Raw genomic sequence first — 21,998 nt, forward strand, 5'->3', positions numbered from 1 at the left:
TCATGTTCATCACACAAACATTTATCCAGTTTTGGGAATGCAGAAAACAGGGTCGCTGCCCACTGCGCTAACCGGCTGTAAAAGACATGCCCGGTATCGATCTTAGTCTCGGGGGACTAATTCATACCCACTAGTCTATCACCACTTATTTAATCTGTACATGAAGAACATCGTGTCTCCACAGATAAAGTAAGTAGAGATGTACACCTAGAAGAAGCTAAGAGATACCTAACCTATAGAGAACAGTTTTTCGGGCAAAAATATTAAACCTAAAGGTACGGTATTTTAACATCTTTCAAGTTCATTTTTCAATCAAGTTCTTTGATACTTAGTTGAGCGTAAAGGAAACAAAAAACCGAAGGCTCATACACACTGTAGCGAGCACTGCACCGCATCGACAATGATCTTCCTAAATTCGCTGACGGCCGATTGAGCAGCGACCCAACTTTCTGAGTCCAATGCCGTGTTCGATTCTCAGAACTGGAAAATGTTTGTGTGATGAACCTGAATGTTTTTCAGTGTCTGGGTGTTTATCTGTAAATTTTGAGTATTTATGAATATTGGCCATAAAACAGAAGCTTTACTTCAAGACTTGTCAATTTAATCACGATGCGGGAAGCCCGTGTTATAAAATGGAAACGGAATTGCACAAAGTTACTTCGGGGACGGTTCTGCAGCTTAATCGGAGCGTCAAAGAAATCTCACAAAAGACGAAAACTCAAGTAGCAATAGCTAGATTTAAGAGACAGGAGACAAAAAAGGGGTAGCTAACTGGAATAGAACTGGAAAGATACTGGAAAATAGAATGTACCTTGTGGAATAACGAAGGGTATGAAGAAGAAAATTGTACTTAGTTTAGTGAGACATTTGGAAATGGTACCATCGCAAACTAGCGAAAATGTTAGTGTACGTCGCTGATATTGGCAAAAAAATGAGAAGCTTTATTGCTTGTCAGGCTATCGCGGCGGTCACTATCAATCCGTCCGGTTAAAATTAGATTTATTTGATGTTTGTAAACATCCCAGCCCCGAGTGCGGACTGGGGTTTAATTAAAAGTTTGGAGGAAGTTCATTGTTAAGTTCAGGCGCAGCGGCCGCCTGCCAGCGCAAAGACTCCTAGTGCCTACAGATGTGCCGACAAGTCGGCTGTGACACGCTCCAACCTAGTTAATAATAGCATCGGACTGTGGCTGAGTCAGGCCGGTTGACGGACCAAAACGCTTGCGGAAAGTTGCGTTAGATCCAGTAAGTCGCGTCAACCAACCAACAGGTTGAGGAAAGTTGGTTTGAATGTCTACCCCAGGTTGGAATTCGCAGTTGGCATGTGTGCAACCGCGTCCGCCCGCCTTGCGGCGCCACTGCCTGCAGCGGCTATGAGAACACGCCAAGTGAGGTTCAGCGCCGGTGTACCTGCATGAAGGGATTCGCCAAATTTTTGGGCAAAACAAATAAAAGAGAACGCAGCGGCGTTAAGGCGGGCGTGTCTATAAAAGGCCGAGAGGGGGGTGCGCGGGGGTGGTAACACGATCCGCGAGCTCCAGCCGGCCGGCCGCCCTGGAGCGCGGCCGGGGGCGGGCGGGGGCGGCGAGCGGCGGGGGGAGGCTCGTGCGGCGGCGGCGGCCGCTCCCGCTCTCACTAGTCGAACGGTGCCCGACCGGTAACGTAGCGCCGACTGCCGACCGAGAGACGAACCAGCGACAATGTCCGCCGTGGCGAAAACTTCCAAGTACACCTACCGCAGCAGCGGCGGTGGCACCACCGACGTCAACATCGAGTACAGCGCCGACCTGAGTGCTCTCTCCAGGCTGGAGGTACCAGTACCGGCCCGTACAGTGCAGTGCTTGTGAAGTGTTTGCGGACTTGATACGAATATGTTGTATTTTTCAGGACAAGATCCGTCTCCTCCACGATGATCTGGAATCCGAAAGGGAGCTACGTCAGAGGGTAAGCGATCGTGCGAAACGTGATATGTGCGCGCGCGCGCCTTAGCGGGCGCGCCGTGTGGGCGGGGCGCACACTATTTATACCGCTGCACGAATTTCCCTTACCATCGCGCCAGGAGGAAAACCCGTACTTCTATATCACCTTGCAAACCATTATTTCACACCCTTACATCACTAATACTGCTAGAACTATATACGAGTCTAATATTTCTAACCGATCTTCATGAGTAGATATCGTAACATAACTGTGACGTAATTTGAATTTTTCAAAACTAATAAGCATATAAAAATTTAAGTAATTCTAACAAATAGTAGTGTTAGGAATATATGCATAAAACTAAGATTTTATAAATATGTTCATTTCATTTTTCTCATAATCCAAAATTAAACTAAAAATTAACTTATTATAATTTGTGTGTTTGCTTATGGTAGTGAAATTCTGTGTGTTTAATGTCAAGTGTAGCTTAAATAATAGAATCTCAAAGATCTGTCGATATGAGTCGATACCAATATCGATTTTATATGTCCGAGGTCGGGCTCGATCGTCATCGACTGATGACGATGTCGGTCTATTTTAGTCAGTTGCACCTGTAGAGCATGGAGAGCATGCATTGGTGCACCGCACGGCGCCGAACCGCACGCATCCAAGCGCGGACGCATCTGACGTCCGCGCGACCGTCTCAGCGGTGCGCGAGCGCAGCCGTTATATTTAGACTGGTAGCAAAGGCATTCTCTGAAACCTCAACTTCGCGCTCCCGCGTTTGAATCTGGGCCAAATGATGCTCGTTCCTGCTCAGAATGCCACAATATTGAAATATAATAATAGACCGTGGTAAAGTGGCGAAAATATCCACCTTAGTCACTCCCGTGAGACACGGGCCGCTTCTAATAATAACCTAGCACACAGTTGCGTGCATCTCATACATGCATATAGCAGTGCATACCCTGACCTCAGGGCCTTTCATACAATAAGGGCGACCTAAAATTTAAAGATTTAAAAAAAATAATCGATTAATAGAAAACTATGAAAGCGCCATCTAGTTAAAACACCGCCCTGCGATGTAAATTTAATGAACGACAAGTCCTGTGTCATGGTTTAGAAATAAAATAGACAAACTGCATAATATTTCGATTATATTTTAATTTTTAATTGTAAATAGTATCCATAAATAAAAAGTTACACTTGTAATATAATTTAAATCTTATAATATTAACCGGGGTTTTCACGATTATCAGTTCAGAGTAAATCGTTTATTCGTCGCTCGAATTAATGCGCCGCGCAGCCTGCATAGAAGCACGTTCAAGGCAAGGAAGGAAGGAAGTTCTGGTGTGTAATGATATAATCGTGCTTACACAATATTTGGCTCTTTCTATGTGTGCCAGTTTTCCAGGTTTCCAGTAAAGGAATTTTCAAATCTTAAATAGGTACTCTGAGTTACAGAAATTAGAAATCCAAATGTTTAGTTTTTTTATAAGCAGATTTAAATTGCTTTTTTTGTTATTGTATTAAACGGCAATAATTATTTTTTGTGATTAAAAAAATTATCAATGAATTTCAATACATTCAAATCTTAAGAAATTTATAAGTAGCTAATTTGTTCAAAAAGTATATAAAATAACCAAATTAAAAGTTGCCGAATTATGTTAAATAAATAATTAACGTTTACCAGGTGCCGTTGGCAACTGATAAAGTAATATTCTTTTTATTTATTGTTCAAATAATCATTTTTATTAGCATTTGTGTACTAAGAAAATATTACGGACATATTTTGACTATGATATTCTCAATATCGCCAAGTGCCATTATTCTATACCTTTTACCTTTTGTTATAACAACTTATATTCACTGAATTAGAATTACCTACTGTTTTTTTCCTTTGCTGTACCGTGTTCGGTTGTTTGTAAATAGTTACAATTATTACTGTTACATTAACCTTTGTTACAGTACTGTTTGTAAATGATTGTAAGGAATATTTGTAGTGTAAAAAAGTAGTAGAGCTAATTCATAACTAACGTTTTATTGAGATTATTCGTAAAGGAAGTAATGCACCTACAACGAGCGGCACGTAAAAAAAGCTCTGACTGACTCACATAAACAGGCGAATAACAGTGATCAGTTTTTTGTTTCATTATTTTCTTTATAATAATACATATGTGAGTTTATTGTTTACACAAAAAAACATTATTTAATGTAAATGCCGCAATGACAGACAATTTTAAAAACTCGCTGGTCGGTCGTCTTAGAGCTTACTATACTGGACGTAGAAAAAAATGTTAGGTTTGGTACCTACTCACAAATAAAATTATACAACATCAAAATACCATGTTCAGTTCCTATTTTTTTTAATGCATACTCTGACCGAAAACCCTCTGCACGCCACTGCTAGCACAATATTAAAATATGTGAAGGACGTATTACCGAATAATAGAGTTATGATACAACTTTGCAAATATCCTCAAATATCATTGGCATTCATGGCCATATTTTTTATGAAATTTCTAGATATTCCTAAGTTTTTTTTACTGTTGTATTGGCAAAAAGCAATCGCTCACTGTCACTACAAAACAATAATTGATAACACTATCTTCATTCAAATGTATTCAATATATACAAATACCACTCTAGTTTTATTCAACGATTTTTTTTAAATATTTCGAAATTGCGAAATTTCGAATATTTGAACTTGTTTCAATTCAGACAATTCATAGAAGTTTTTCCGACCGAGAGATCACTATCAACTATTTATGCAAACATTTAAGTATAGTTTCCTACATAAGAATCATGTATAAATAATTTATCATTAACATTAAACAACTGCAATTGTATTATACTATAGTAAATGATATACATTTGTTTTTTAGATCGAAAGGGAGAAGGCAGATTTGAGCGTGCAAGTAATCCAGCTGTCTGAGAGGCTGGAGGAGGCTGAAGGCGGAGCAGAGAGTCAGGTAAAAAAACATTATATACTTTCAGACATTTCTTAATAATAAAGGCTGTGAACCTCATATGACATACATGGAAACAAGCTGAAGAAAGTTATGAAGAATCTTTAAAATCAATGTAATTTCATAAAATAATTTATTAAATGTATGGAATATTTGAAAAAACTCAATGTATAAAATAAGAAGAAGAAGATGCAACCTTGAAAAGAAGATGATATTATATTGATGAATTAACGCATAAGTGAAAAGAAAAATAATAGTTATTCTATCAGAAATGGAAGAAACTAAAAGGAAGGGAAATTTAAAATATTTTTTGTAACAAGTGGACAGGATGAATGATCTGTTAAGTTATTTTGCTCTGCGAATATTTCTTATTCTATTTTAGTTGCTTGTGCGAGTTTGTGCTACGCGATTTACTCATTATTGTCCATCATGTTAAATGTTTTTATTTCAGAAAGTTTAACCAATTTAAAACACTTTCTGAATCTATTTTCTACAAAAAAACCTTTTAAAGATATGACAAAAGCACTTAGTTTACAATCATGCTTCTTTTTACTTACACATAACTTAAAAGCAAAACTGTAAATTGGTAATATCAAATGTGATCCCTAATACACTTTTGGGGGCACAATTTGATTTTATCTCGTATGTTTCAGTTCGAGATCAACAGAAAACGTGACACTGAGTTGACCAAACTCCGCAAGCTTCTAGAAGATGTTCACCTGGAGTCAGAAGAGACCGCGCATCTGCTTAAGAAGAAACACCAGGAGATCGTTGTTGATTTCCAAGACCAGATCGACAAGCTCACCCACAGCAAAGTCAGGTGAGGGCATTTAAGGAACTAAGAAACAAGTTTTACCTGACTATGGAAAGGCATAAATGAGGTATTGGGGCTTTTATGTAACGTTAGAATCTAAACATATTCGTGTAATGGGATTCTGACGGTACAAAGAAGCTCTGATTCTGCTGGATAACTTTGAGTTTCCACTTGTCAACGCCATATGACGTAAAAACAAATTCGAGATTAACATAAAAACTAAAATACGTGACATAACGTGTATAGTTTACGTAACAAACAACCGTACCATAGCCCTTCCGTAGTTAGGTTTTTTTTAATTTCAACTAACTCAGTGAATGTAAATCTCATACTTTAAGAAATATGTGCTGTGCGTAATTATGCGAAATATGCTCTGCGTTTAACCATCTTAGTAACAAAATGATATTTTTATTGTACTATTAATAATCAAGTTCAAAATTCTGTTAAATGATTATTAAATTGAAATATATAATGTGTTGTCAAAAGTGGCACCTCTTCAAAAATTGTGCGTTATAAATTGCTGTGATAGGTGTTCTTACTGGTGTTAATTGTGACACTTGTTTGAAGAGTTGTAAAGTTTGACGTCACACGAAGTAAAGGATTCAGTGTTCAGCCGTATCAGCACCCCGAATTTTGTATTTTAGACTGCATAGTCCATTTCTTTGTCACCAGAGTTGAGAAGGAGAAGTCAAAATTCCAAGCTGAAGTGTACGAGCTGTTGGCCCAAGTGGAGAATGTGACCAAGGAGAAGATCACAATCTCCAAAACTTGCGAGAAGTATGAAATCACAATCAGCGAGCTTCACATTAAAATTGAGGAGCTTAACCGCACTATTGTCGACATCACATCGCACAAGCAGCGCCTGTCTCAGGAGAACATTGAGCTCATCAAGGAAGTTCAGGACCTTAAGGTGTGTATAGTGTACCAAGATAGAAATTTAATCCGTGTTATATCTGTTGCGTAACTCAAAGATGAATTTTAGGGAGAATAATACTTCCTAAAGTAATGCTTGCTGCAAATTCTGATATCCACATAAACATCCTTTAGTAGTTCTTAAAATACGAATAAATTTAAAGCATATGTACCTTAATATTTTACTTCCAGTGGAAGTAATTTAGAGATCACATCAGTCAAGTTTCTCTTAATATTCTAACTTATCAAAAGATTAACAATTTATGCAATAAATTAGATAAACCTTCATTTTTTCTGACCCTTTTCTTAATAAGGTCAGAATATTTCTTTATTCAAATAGGCACATAGATGGCATGCTTTCATTTACGAGTACAAAATGTGAACATAGTAAAAGTAGTAATGTGAACTTAACACTAAATGTACGAGGGTTGCAAACGCAAATTCGAGCAACAATTCACACCCAAACTTTATTATTATTTACGTAATCCTTTATACAATAATAAGAATTTTCTATAAGCTTTCGCTTAATACAAACTTTGAACTTTTTTGGAGATATCTACCGGTATTTTGTTTTCAAAGGTACTAATGGTTTTATTTTTTCAGGTGAACATTGAAAACGTTGTGTACCTTAAGAGCCAGTTGGCTGGCCAGCTCGAGGACGCGCGTCGCAGACTCGAGGATGAAGATAGAAGGCGCTCTATCCTTGAAGCCAGCTTGCACCAGGTAAATGTAACAGATGATTTGGGGACATGCTTTAATATTATGATATTAAATTTAGTTATAACTTTTGGAACCAAATTGTATTTGAAATCAATTGCGTTATCATCGCAATATTACAATTATTATTAGTTTTAAAATAATGTTAATGATTTTTGCACGCCAATTTTGGCATAATATGAAGATCTTGAATTACGCATAATATCTATTTTTTGTACCATGTTCAAGCTAAATTTAATAAATAAATAAATAAATGATTACCATTTTACGAAAAGCATCATTTTTGGTTAATCCTTTTGAGGTTTTTAACGAATACCAATGTTCTAAAATAGCATGTCTCGAGAAAACTGCGGCAATTGGGTAACCTGTATTGATTTTCAATGTTATTAATATACTCGTATGACTCGTTCAAGCAGTTTTTCCTTCTTTTATTTATGTATCTTCCAAATTTTCTAAATTGCTCCTTTATAATTATAACTTACTGGGCATACTGTAAAATTTGTTCTGCGCCCTTTTCCTTAACTTAAAACTTTTAATTCAAACTTTATTACATTTATGAGATTTACTTACAATATATATTCCTCAATCTCAGGTTGAAATTGACCTGGAATCTGTCCGCGTGCAACTGGAAGAGGAGTCGGAGGCTCGTCTGGACCTTGAAAGGCAACTCGTCAAGGCCAACGGAGAGATCGGTCACTGGCGCGCCAAGTTCGAGGCAGAAGCCGCCGCAAGGGCTGAGGAGATCGAGGAAATTCGCCGCAAATACTCCATCCGTATCCAGGAGCAAGAGGAACAGATTGAGACCCTCATCGCTAAATGCAGCAGTATTGAAAAACAGAAGTCCCGCCTGCAAAGCGAGGTATGTAAACTTAGATTCAATCTAGAAGTTAAAGTTCTCTCTGAAAAAGCAAGAATATATCTTGAAAATAATCGGATATTATTATTATTGACGGCCGAGTGGCGCAGTGGGCAGCGACCCTGCTTTCCAAATCCAAGGCCGTGGGTTCGATTCCCACAACTGAAAAATGTTTGACTGATAAACATGAATGTTTTTCAGTGTCTGGGTGTTTATCTGTATTTTATAAGTATTTATATACATTATTCATAAAAATATTCATCAGTCCTAGTACCCATAACACAAGCTACGCTTACTCTGGGGCTAGATGGCTACGTGTGCATTGTCGTAGTATATTTATTTATTCGTTTATTAATATAACAATGTATGAACAAAATCAATGATGACTTTTTGATAGTAAACAAATGAATATGGGTTTTCTCATAAATGAAGCCACATTACTGAAACTTACAAACATAAAAGGGTCGATCAAATCAATTTGAAGTTTGTGAATTTGGTATAAATAGTATCAGCGACATTTGTTAGTCGGCCCAAATTACTAGGTTAGTAGGTAGGCAGAAAATCAAACGAGTTCCAACGAAACTGGAACTTTTCTCCTATAGTACACCTATGTCCATCGTTTGATATGACAATGATGCCGATGAAGTAATTAATATACATTAACGCTTAAACCTTAACCGTGGTAACTTATCTTCAATCTTTCTTCCAGGTTGAGGTTCTTATCATTGACCTCGAAAAGGCCAACGGAACAGCTCGGGAGCTCCAGAAGAGGACTGAACAGTTGGAGCGTGTTAACATTGAGATCAAATCGCGCCTTGAAGAGACGGTGCAGCTTTACGAACAAACCCAACGTGACCTCCGCAACAAGCAGGTTGAGATCCAACGCATCTCCCACGAGCTTGACAAGACACGCGAACAGAAGGACGCTTTGGGCCGCGAGAACAAGAAAATGGGTGGTAAGTTTTCTAGGTGATAATCTACTGCATCGTTGGAGTCGCGACAGCAACCATCGTACCCGAATATTCGGTCATTGTATCAAAATCCGTAGTTTTCGCAACTCGCCTTTTCATTAACATTAGAAATAATGCGCATTTAAGAGGACATTTTTATACATAATATAGAGACAGAGTGAAAGTATTCTAGCTCTCGACAAACGATTCAATTTATTGATATCTGATGGATATTCTATTATGGTTTCCCTCATGTAATTATGAAAACTAGTCAGAATAAGTCTAAACAAAAAGATTCCTAAGGAGGGTATAAAATATCGTCTAACAGCGCTTAGTCGTAAAATATCGTCATCAGCATCATCATATCAACTCATTACCGACCTTACACAATCAGCCTTATTACTTACGATCTCCTCCCACAATGCGAAGGGGTTAAGGCCGTAGTCCACCACCCTGGGCCAGTGCTGATTGACTTCACACACCTTTGTGAACATTATACAAAAATATGATATAGCCAAAAAACTTGTCTCCGAGATACGGACTATAATAAAATTTAAAAAGTATTCTCAAATTTACCTGTACCAATAATATAAGCCCGAAACTTTCACATACCATTCCCACAAGGGTTAAGTATCTACCAGTAGTTTGATTTTTTGTTCTCTCTCTTCGTGTTCTCTCGTGTTTTCGCGGGAGTCATCACGAGCAACCCATTATCGCGCCCATTAAATGCCATTAATCTCTCAGATTGCGATGGGTTTGGACGGGACCACCAGTGGCGTGCACTGGGTTTCTGGGTATGCATACAGCAGAAAAATTGCATAAAACAATTATATATCAGTTTTAGGGTAGGCAGTGGTTTTGTGCATGCATGAAGTGCACACCACTGCATACCACGATGGCTAAGTGCGGATTGGTAGACTCCACACCCTTGTGAGGAAATTACTGAGCACTCAAGCAAACAGTTTTCATCACCATGTCCACATTCACCGTTACAGCAAGTTATATTTTATTGCTTAAAACACAAATATCTCCAGGGGTTGACTCTCCTTGAAAAGTAGGCTGAAGTCTTACCCACTTTACTATATTTTAATCTAAGCTTATCACTGGCGCAAGTTGAGCCTGCTATTCGTAAGTAATAAGGCTGATTGTGTAAGGATCGTTATCCAAAGACGGTTTTTACAAGAAATTATGGTTTGTCCACAGATGAATTGCACGACGCCCGCGCCAATCTCACGGAGATGAACCGCCGTCTTCACGAGCTCGAGATCGAGCTGCGCCGTCTTGAGAACGAGCGAGAGGAACTCACCGCTGCTTACAAGGAAGCTGAGGCCGTAAGTCTACTATTTCCGACCCAGATTAAAGTTGCTCGAAGAATACGCTTGGACACAACAATACAGTTTCTATTGCACATAAATAAGTGGTGTTAACATTTACGCGGTCGCAATTCTGTTGGACTTTGAATATTTTGGCTTGACGTACCGCTCCATTGGCACATACAGTGACAATAATAGGTACAAAAAATTATCACTGGCTGCACTTTGTTGAAAATGTGATGCACATAAAAACTGGGACTTGGAATCTGTATTTTTGGTAACCTAGAACATTTTTGCTTAGACACCCACGTACAGTATTGAAACACTGTAGTCTCATTCTGCAGTGTTAGAAGAGTAAGAGCAAAAGACTATTGCAAGACAAAATAATTCGCAGTTACGATTTTATGATACTTAGTTGACGTTAAAATGCTTTAATATTAAAAATCAATCTAAATGACATAAACCAGATACATTTGTAGGAAAAAAAACCGACTTCGATAATAAATTTTATAACAACTGAAAAAAGTAAAAACATTTGAATCTGAAATACAAAATAAACAAACTGAATACATCTGCGTAACTTTTGGGAGTTCAACTTGCCAATCTGGCTATCTAGTTTGGCGAGAAATTAAATCTGAGGACACTTGTAAATCTAAATGTAGCAATAAATATAAAAAAAGGGTACGTTGTGTGATTGCGTAAACAATGCATCGATTTTTTTGAAAAGTTGGTTTGTCGATCTCCGAAACTCCTTATCAGATCTATATGGAATTTAAATGAGACTATTTCGGAAAAAAAAAGAATTTTGCAAATACTCTAAAAAATAAATGAATGCTCGAACTTACATAAAAAAAAAAGCAGTCGAACCTTATTGAAGTCAAACCTTTTTGAAAACGTCGGACGATTACCACGTTGGCAAGGAATACACTGATTCTAATTCTACGAATGACTTTCAATTTAATCAATCGTCATCCGTCGTAAATTTTGCCAACATCTGAACGTGTGACACATAATGCAAATATCTTTGTATGTTCAATCACGGCCAAACTATACAAAGTAAGCAATTAGCAGAGATTGTATTAAAAATAAACCTCTGCGATTACGCTAAAGTAACGACACGTTTTTATATTTTGGTAGCCACAATAGAATTTTTGCAAATACAAATCCTAAGATATTAAACACATTATTCGTACACCATGGAAGCACGACCAACTAGTGTACCATCACGAAAACTGCAACAAACATATCAATTTGAATAATTTTACTGCCGTGAATGATGCCGTCACGGCAAATCGCAACTCGCAAGGCGGCTTATTAGCCCTTGTATATAAAAACGTATAATATTTTCTTACATTTCCTTACTCAATAACTCTAGAATATATATACGAAATAGTATAGATAAGTTTACTTATTGCATTGTGAAATATACGAGCAATTTACGTTCAGCCGTTGGGAATCTCCGTTCTACATCTCCCAACCAACTAACTCAACGGAACTTGTTTGGTTTACATTTTAGGATTGCAAAATAATGGTTGCAATATAATAATTGGTTTTAAATGGATAGAAGCAGTCGTTACTTTGCGGAAATCCATGATGTATTATGAAAATTAAGCTTAATTTCCTATACTCCGCGAAAAGCAGGAGAATATGTGTGGTGTAATTTATAATTTCTTCAATCCTTATACTCCACACCAAACAAATCTTCGAAGATGTACCCTATACGCACGTTTCGCTCCGTAGTTTTCAAGTTACTTAACAATTATTCATTGTGAAGTCAACATCTCCTGAGGATGCGAAAGATTGATAAAATTATAAATTACACCACATAGATTCTCTTGCTTTTTGCGGAGTAAGTATAGCAAATTAAGCTTAATGTTCATAATAATTGGTTTTGTTAAGACGGATCGAAAAATGTATGTTATTGTCCGTTGTTGGATATTTTATTATCTTTTCATGTCTACGATTCGGCATGTTTCATTTGTGCTGCAGGGTCGCAAAGCTGAGGAACAACGCGCTCAGCGGCTGTCGGCCGAGCTTGGCCAGTTCCGCCACGAGGCTGAGCGCCGCATCCAGGAGAAGGAGGAAGAGATTGAAGCCATCCGGTAAGAGTCCGTATATTACCTCATCTCTTGAGTTTTTGTGCAGATGAACCGGGAGCTGGGTATAGAGTAAAATTATTCAAATTGATATGTTTGTTGCGGTTTTTGTAATACATCGTACATCCGCATCGAATCCTATAAATCACAAATAATTGACAATGGGATCTAAAAGTCATAGTATTTATATTACCGGATAGCGCATCAATTTTAGTACGCCGTTTAGTCCATTCTGTTATAAACTCGATTAACTCTTGCTACCCATTTTAAACTCTAAAAACAAACTCTTAAAATAATAACAAACCTTGTCGCATCAAGGTTTAGTAAGTAAATAGGAAAATTCCGGATCAAAGAAAGAATTTAAAGCTAAGCTAACGTGCAATAATCGTAGCTATATCTGTACATTGCATCTATTACGTCCCTTCCCAATTTAACCCGACTTATTGGCAACCGTCTTGTTTAAATATATTCGGTTCTCTGATTGGCTAATTGAACGAACGTCACCTAATACGTTGGCAATTTTAGTGTTTATGAAAGCGCTTACAAATCAGTATTGCACATCCAGGGCTGGAAAATGGTCCTATGAAAAAGAAATGGTGACCGTTTAATTCATTACGTTCGATAAATTAAAATAAATCAGCTAGCTATGGCGCCAGTTAAAGTTCCCGAACTCAATAAGTGGACCAAGCCTCCAACGGCCATTTACGAAAACAACTATGGTTACGGAATCAATTACTATCAACCGATGATCGATTACATTACAGCAAAAAAAATGGGAGCCGAAGTGAAACCCCCACATTTACCGTGGAACAATGAAAGAGGTCTTGAAAAGTACAGATTTGACAAGCCAGTGAAGACTTATTCGGAAAATGATTTACTCAAACTCTCTAAAGAAGTAGCCGAAAAGGCGAGAGATGATCTCAATACTTTCAAGATTGCAAAACGATCTCCTTTTTCAGTCGTGGCCACAGCTGCTGCAACTAATTTAACAAAGCATGTTGCAGCCGAAAGCGTTACTGTCAAAACACGAAGGAAGAAAGTTGAGAGAGAAACTACGAGTGATGTTGAAAGAATTAAAGATCATGGTTTTGGAAGGAAATTCAATTATAGCGGTTCAGCACATGTAGGCAGTGAAATAAATCGAAAGACACACACAGTGTACAGAGGGAAATCGGCAAAAGCTATTGCTCAAGTGTTATTAGAGGAAAGTAATAAAAAACTCTCCGAAGGAAAAATTAAGAAAATGTGCGTAAATGTTGGTAAGGTGAATTTCGACAGAACAGTTGGCAGAGTGACAGGAAATGCTCTACCAGAATTTGCTGATTTCGAAACACGGAGTATTATAAAAGACAAACTAAATGAATTAGCAATTGAAACGGGTAAAGCGCCAAAAGTTTGTGTTGTACAAATCGAAACCGAAATACCCACGATAAATACCGATTATATAGAAAAGCTAAATGCGTTAAAAGGCACTGTAAATCAATTCGATCAGTTAAACACTAGCCTGTTATATAACCAAAGGTAATTAATTATAAAACTGAAACCAATAATTGTTTGGTGGCATTGAAGAATTTGCCAATTAATTAAACGTTTGATGATGGATATTAGATTGATGACTAGTCACTTTCGGATTTATAGGTACTCAATCAAATACGTCTTTAGCTTCATCTCAGTATATTGAGTATTGGTATTAATTGGAATTGATTTAACTCTTATAGTCTTCTATTCTTATATTTAAATCTTTTGAGTTTATTCGTTTTGTTATTGGTATTTTATATGTCATATTCAATATGTAGCATACACTCTGTGCTTTAAATGGGTTCATTAATAGTCCTTATCTATAATGTGTACAGTACGATTTTTATTGGTTGCATTTTACAAATACCAGCGTACCAGCAGTGAATATCCATCGGGTTCTAAATGGCAACGACTCTTTTACGAAAATCTTAAATAAGCTTGACATTGTTAATTGTACCATTATTGTTTTCGTTTCGTCTACAGCAAGCAAACGAGCATTGAAATCGAGCAGTTGAATGCTCGCGTAGTGGAAGCTGAGACTAGGCTCAAGACCGAGGTCACACGCATCAAGAAGAAGCTGCAGATCCACATCACCGAGCTCGAGCTGTCGCTAGATGTTGCCAACAAGACCAACATTGATCTACAGAAGACCATCAAGAAGCAATCTCTTCAGGTTATAATTTATCCATTTTGAAATTCTATGATAGTTGTTATACGTTGATCTGGTGCCGATTTATTTAAAATTATTTATAAGCTGCCAGTAGTCACCATATTTTTATTGCTAACTATTAATAGACAGCGGTGTACGGGAGCTATGGTGATACGCTCGACCGTAACAGTAGGAAGATCTTCCTAGCGGGTGATCGTGTTCGGGGACCGAGGTCCTAACATTCATTTTTGGAAGTTGTATAATACGCATTCTATGTGAACACTTCGCTAGCGCGATGCAGGATTTTTGTAGCGCCATCTAGTTCTGTAATGTGGAGACCGCTACAGCGGCGTTTGTTCACTCAGTATTAATTCATATTGCTGCCAGTTAACAGTATTCAAATTAATTGTTAAAAATGAACTTTAATTCGTAATTACGATGGATTGTGAATTAACAATTAACAATTGTTTGTCACAAACTTCTTCATAGAACCTTTTCAAATGATTTTGCTAAGCTAGGTAAGCTGCATAGAATTGCTTAAATAATTTACAGCAATCCTATGTTTGCTTATCATTAAACTATCAGGTGAATTTTGATACATTCGTTTAAGTCTACTCACTTCTGTGCTTTAAATTCTCCTTGTTCATAGTAATCAAAACTGTTACTGATCTTGTGATTAATATGTAAAGGTTTACCTTTTTAAGACTTATAAGGTTGGCATAATAACATCAAGACATAACTAATGCCACCTTTATCTTTTTACTCTTACATATATTATTCAATGAATCTGAATATGGTGTATAGGTTTTGTTTTTTTTCTAAATATTAATGCTTATAGCCAACAAACCATGTTTTCAGCTCACCGAAATTCAGTCACACTACGACGAGGTACAGAGGCAGTTGCAAGTGACCCTCGACCAATTCGGTGTCGCTCAACGCAGAATCCAGTCCCTCACCGGCGAGGTTGAGGAGATCCGCGGCAATTACGAGCAGGTATAACAACTTTTACCGTTTTTCGAAAATAAAATAGATATTTGTAAATTCAGTATTAAAGTTGGATTCATTGAAATAAAATTAATAAGTATCAAAAAGTGTGTCTTCAATAAAAAAAAATACTTAGTTATATATATAATTATTGTAAGCATATGTTTTTATGAATAATATATCAATAAATATTTATGATATTATAGCAGATAAACAATGAAAAACATTCATGTTCATAACACCAACTTTTTAAAGTTGTGGGAATCGAACTCACGGCCTTTTACTCGAAAAGCAGGGTCGCTGCCCATTGCGCCAGTCAGCCGTGGAATTGGTTTTGTCGTTTAGCTACAAATATTTCCAATATCATGCAGCTCTTTTGTTATCTCGTAAACTGCAATCTCAAGATAATATGCCGTCTAAGATGGTAGCGGGCTAACCTGTTATGGAGTATGGTAGTCATACCCCTAATCGGTTTTTTTTCGCACCGGTACACTAAATCGCTTTGTCGGTGGGTAACTAGCCACGGCCAAAGCCTCCCACCAGACCGAGATAATTCAGAAATTATAAATTCCAAAACTGCACTACCGGGAATCGACTCCGGGACCTCCGGGGTCTCCCCTTTTACTCCTCTTACTTAAATTCACCGCGCTCACTGTTGCGCCAGATAAGTCGTCGAAATCAGTAAATAAAAGAGTAATCGTATTGCTACAAGCTAGCGTCCCTTTGCAAATAAATTGTTGAGATTCGATGTACTAACAGAACCGTTTGTCCCATAGGCTCTCCGCGCTAAGCGTACCGTCGAGCAGTCCTTCGAGGAGGCACAAGTCCGTATCAATGAGCTGACTGTCATCAATGTGAACCTGTCCAGTAGCAAGGCCAAGATCGAACAGGAACTGTCCGCTGTCGCCGCTGACTACGATGAAATCACCAAAGAACTCCGCGTATCCGACGAGAGGTTCCAGCGAGTCCAGGTACTCCATTGTTGAAATAAATACTAAGAGTCCTTGCAACAAAGTCCTTGCACCAATCTATGACAGTCATCATTGCAACACACCGTTCCGATTAACTCGAATAAAAGCAATCAAGCATATGTGCAGTGGCGTGCACTTCATACATGCTCCAAAGCACTGCCTGTCCTAATTATTCTGTATATATCACAAAGGGGAAGGATTTTTCCATTTTCTGCCATTTTCCTTATTTATGCATGTGTACACATTTAGATATTATCAGCTTAATTAAGTATTTCAGTAGAAGTACCTATGTTCAGTGTCATGCACTTCATACACGGCCAAAAACACTGCCTGACCTTGAAGGATTTTGATGACTATGGCCTAAACCCTTCTCATCCTGATGATAAATATCGAATTAAGCCTAAATAATGTCGTTCCGTTGCTTGCTCAGTGTAAAAGTTAGTAGCATATTGGCAGATTCTTTGGTACTATAATACATGTTCAACCCGCTAGCGGGCGGGCTCGCTTGCTATGATAGGAAAAAAACATATCGAAATTCTTCAGTATCGTATTTTTTCCAGACTGAACTGAAACACACTGTTGAACACTTGCACGAAGAACAAGAGAGGATCGTTAAGATTGAAGCCATCAAGAAGTCCCTCGAAATTGAAGTCAAGGTATTCATTCAAATTACTCTTAATTCGATTTCTTTTATAATGAATATTTAATTATTTCCATTACTTAGGTAATCGGAAAATGATATTTACCGAGCTTTCTTATTTTTATTTTAATTATTAATTTTATTTAAATTTTATTTTATTTATAAACAGTATACTTAATACTTAAAATTAGTACAAAGAAAATAACACATACACCAATTAAGTAGCCGCTAATAAATCTAACGAATACATTAAAATTGACAGCAAACTTATAACTTAATTATGAAACTTTAGAATATGTATAAAACACATATTATTGACAGATAATGTAAATAAGGGAAGACCCTTATTAACAATATCCATCAAAGTGGATATGTATTATGATTATGATTTCGTTAAGGACACGGTTTAATAAACAGTCCACACAAACGAAGCTGGGATATTTTATTATCACCGTTACATAACATGGTTAGCGCATTGTTGACCAAATATTTATTTGAATACCTACACATTTCGAGTGAATAGTTTGTTGAAATAATTAAATATAGAAGTAGAATCTTCTACGCTTCAGCCTCGACAATTAGGAGATCATAACTGATCTTAAAAATAACGTGTGATTAGTTATATACACGCGTTAGAAGTTATACTTCATTGTGTTTATCTTACGCCTTATTCTATGTTTGTAGAGAAAATCTAGTTATTGTACTTTTGTCTATATACTTATTAATCTCATTATCGGTCCATAAAGTTTGACTGAAAATTAAAAATTGAGATTTTTGTACCATTGAACCAATTAAATCACTGGAATGAGCCTGCAGACTTTAACAATTGAAAGTGTCGGTTTTTTGTGACGTTGTCATGCGTATCGTAAAAAGTGACATGACCGACGATGATATTCCCCTCTCATTCGGTTTCGCAACTACCTTCATCCTGTTCAAATCGTGTGACCATGTGCGCTCGCATTTCTTTACATCGTATAATTTCACTCCCATGATTTTTTTGTAACGCCGCTAAAGAAGTATTAACTTCAAAAAACAAAATGCATCCGTAAGGCAAAACCTACGTAACGTATGTATTAAACAAGAAACCTTTTCTGGAAAATACAAAGTTTTCATAAGTATATTTGATATTTTCAGAATATTTCTGTACGCTTGGAGGAAGTTGAAGCCAACGCCATTGTTGGTGGAAAGCGCATCATCAGCAAACTGGAGGCTCGCATCAAGGATATGGAACTTGAACTGGACGAGGAGAAGAGGAGGCACGCGGAAACCATCAAGATTCTCCGCAAGAAGGAACGTTCCCTCAAGGAGATCATCATCCAGTGCGAGGAAGACCAGAAGAACATCTCCCTCCTTCAGGACTCCTTGGAGAAGGTCACCCAGAAAGTTAACATCTACAAGAGGCAGTTGTCCGAACAGGTACGAAAACAATATGTACTCAGTAGCAAAATTGAGAATCGATTTTTATTTATAGACATTTTCAGCGTCACTCATATCAACCAAAAATCTTTCCATACATCAGCAGATAACGCAACGAAAGTTGCTAAAATTTGTGTTTACAAATGACCTAAGCTGAAGGAGATTTGGTGGAAGTATTATCGAATAGTTAGTGTAATTATCGAATTGTGTAGTCTTTAAGACGGCTCAAAGACTGCGTACAAAAAACCTGTTCGGTATCCTACTGACAGCCTTTATTCAGAGTGTGGGTTCTTGCGTGTTAGACAGTTACATATAAAATCCGTTATGCTTCGATTCCATAAGTCCTCAGCCTTATAACGCGCGTTATAACGCGCTCACGCCTGCAAAGGTGGATGTTCCCTTTTTTGAGAACGAAGTTTGGACGTAGATTTTACCTGTTTGCTGGACCATTCCTCTATACGAAGGTTAACAGAATACTAAAAATTTTAAAAAATGTAAAAAATCACTTGATAAATAGTTAATTGAATTAAGCTACGGAGAAACATAAAAAATGCACACAATATTAGAATAAATATAACATACAATAAACACACAGATAGACACACGGATGCACACACAAACACAGTCATACACACACATCAACACAATCATACACACACACACACACACACATTACACACACTAAAGAACATTTTTTTTGTCATTATTGCTCCAACAGAATTTGTATGCTGAGCTGTTTTTTATGTTTTTGTTTTTTTTTGTTTTATAATTAAGTTACCTTTATTTATCTTTACTGTATTCAACCTGGAAGGTTCCTCTTTGGAAGTGATTTCCACGACACATGGAATCCTTGTGTGGTAATCACAGACTTTATCTGTTCTTTGGCTTACTTTTTATGTGTTTGTTTGTTTGAAATAAATTAATAAATGTATTAAGAATCTGGCAACCGCATCTATGGGAAAATTATATACACTGTCCACCACACCAGACCATATGTCTAGAACATGTCTTTATTTACATTGGTGAAAATTCTTTCGTGTACACTTTACAAACTAAACTAAATTTAATATGATAATATTAGCGTACATTTAACTACGATCTTTTTTTAACCCCCGGCACAAAAACGACCTGGTGTTAAAAGATTGACGTGTCTGTGTGTGCATGTATGCCCGTGGCATCGAATTTCCCGAACGGATAAACCGATTTTGATTTAGTTTTTTTGATTAAATTTTGAATGTTCATTTTTATTCTGCGATTCATATTATTTAAAATTATTTAGGCGGCCGATTGGCGAAGTGGGCAGCAACCCTGCTTTCTGAGACCAAGGCCGTGGGTTCGATTCCCACAACTGGAAAATGTTTGTGTGATGAACATGACTGTTTTTCAGTGTCTGGGTGTTTATTTTCATATTATAAGTATTTATGTATCTAATATTAAGCTTAATTTGCTATACTCCGCGAACAGCAGGAGAATCTGTATGGTGTATTCAAATTCAAATACATTTATTTAAAGTAGGCCTACTTTATAAGCACTTTTGAAACGTCAAGTATGTATGTTTTTAGTGACTCTACCACCGGTTAGGAAAGCAGATTCTATAATTATATATATATATATACCTGTAATTTATAATTTCTTCCTCCAGTTTGGTGTGGAGTATACGACTCCACGCCAAACAGATCCACGGCAAATGGCAATAGCCGCCTGCTTCTATCCAATATTTCCTTTTACAACAGGAGGGCGTGTCCCAGCAGAGCGTGACAAGAGTACGACGATTCCAGCGCGAGCTCGAAGCAGCCGAAGACCGCGCCGACGTCGCTGAAAGCAATCTCTCCCTCATCCGCGCCAAGCACCGCACCTTCGTCACCACCTCCACGGTCCCTGGCTCCCAAGTATACCTTGTCCAGGAGTCCCGCGCGCTTAGCACGGAGTGAGCTGTCCTCCGTTAGCCCCGCAACACCAGCATTTCTCTCCACCATTCGATATCGGGGCGCGAGTCCGGTCGGGTATAAACCTAGTCGTTCGTTAAGTTATGATTGAGCTTCGCCCATTCAACCAGATCCCTTATCCTCTTCGACATTAAAATCGTACCTTCCCTCGGAATAAATTAGTGACGTCGAATTTGACAACTATACATATAAGAGCTACCGAGTTTTACGTCCTAATTTGCAGTAACGCGGTAGTTGGTATTTGAATGTCATAGTGAATAGAGTAAACACGTACACTGCTTCTTCACTGAACAAAATTTCGGCTAATGTAGAAAGTGTGCGACCAAGAGACCCAGAGACCCAGATACCTCATTTAAAATGAATATAACAGCTTTATTCCCATGGGCGACTACAATTGGCATACTGAGGGTAGGGAGTTAAACACATACTCAATATAGATATTTAAAATATTTAGATCGCCTGTGGATAAATAGTCTGAAACTTGAGTTTTATTGGTAGCGGGTAACGAAACGTAATATATAACACCTATCAACGAATAGCCCAAGTCGAATCAAAGTTTATATTGTTCAATGAAGTCACGTGACGTCATCGCCTGGTTGAATGGTCGAAGCGTACGAGTTACCAAATACTAGATGGCGCTAGTTGGCTTGCATGTAACTATTCGGCCAGTGGCGCCATCTAGGCACAGGCGGGGTCGCGTCGGGGACGCGCGCTCCGCACCTCGGCGTGCCCTAACGCAGCCGTGTGTCGTGTCAACACGCTCGGCGCCGATCGCCGACCGTTCGTCCCCATAACATTTTTTTTATTGTAACGCTAAACATAAATAAACCAATAAAGGAACCAAAACTTTACAACAAGCTTTTTTTTATTATTTTCTTTATTTTAACATAGTATAACTTTTAAGGTTACCGACGTTTGCGATTACCTGCCGTAATTTAGGAGCAGTATGTAGTCTAAAGTAAAGAATTATTTTATAATACGTCTTGTTATTTATTATTTTAATTATGTACAACGCGTATATAATGTACGTCTGTCTGTAACTTATGATAATATAAAAATATGCTATTTATGTTACAGAGTTAAAGCAAACAAAAAATGCAATAAAAATTCAAAAACCAAATAGAATTTTATTTTCACATGCGTAAACCATTTCATAACCATTGATAAATGGCATAAAAAATGTGCGAGTGCATGCCCTAAATGACGCGTCATAAAACATTTACTTCTCAACCCCGCAAGCCCTCGGAATCGCCTTGCTCTTGCGACTTGGATTGTCACTTATTGAATATTTTTTAAGTTATCTATCAAATAAGAGGCTTGTTAATCTT

The 21,998-nt window shown here is 37.5% G+C and overlaps 1 protein-coding gene across 1 annotated transcript; it reads left to right on the top strand.

The window, feature by feature from the left end:
• Positions 1–1,628: 1,628 nt before the first annotated feature.
• LOC120635978 (paramyosin, long form) lies at positions 1,629–21,754 on the top strand. The gene is made up of 16 exons (XM_039907188.1): positions 1,629–1,810; positions 1,887–1,943; positions 4,805–4,891; positions 5,542–5,708; positions 6,375–6,612; positions 7,218–7,337; positions 7,924–8,190; positions 8,897–9,143; positions 10,341–10,468; positions 12,440–12,552; positions 14,548–14,737; positions 15,572–15,706; positions 16,474–16,668; positions 17,229–17,324; positions 18,443–18,724; positions 20,458–21,754. The coding sequence occupies exons 1-16, from the start codon at positions 1,700–1,702 to the stop codon at positions 20,653–20,655; spliced, it is 2,631 nt and encodes an 876-aa protein (XP_039763122.1). The 5' UTR covers positions 1,629–1,699; the 3' UTR covers positions 20,656–21,754.
• The last annotated feature ends 244 nt before the right edge of the window (positions 21,755–21,998 follow it).

The sequence above is a fragment of the Pararge aegeria genome, chromosome Z (assembly GCF_905163445.1).
Source record: "Pararge aegeria chromosome Z, ilParAegt1.1, whole genome shotgun sequence".
Classification (NCBI taxonomy): Eukaryota; Metazoa; Arthropoda; class Insecta; order Lepidoptera; family Nymphalidae; genus Pararge; species Pararge aegeria.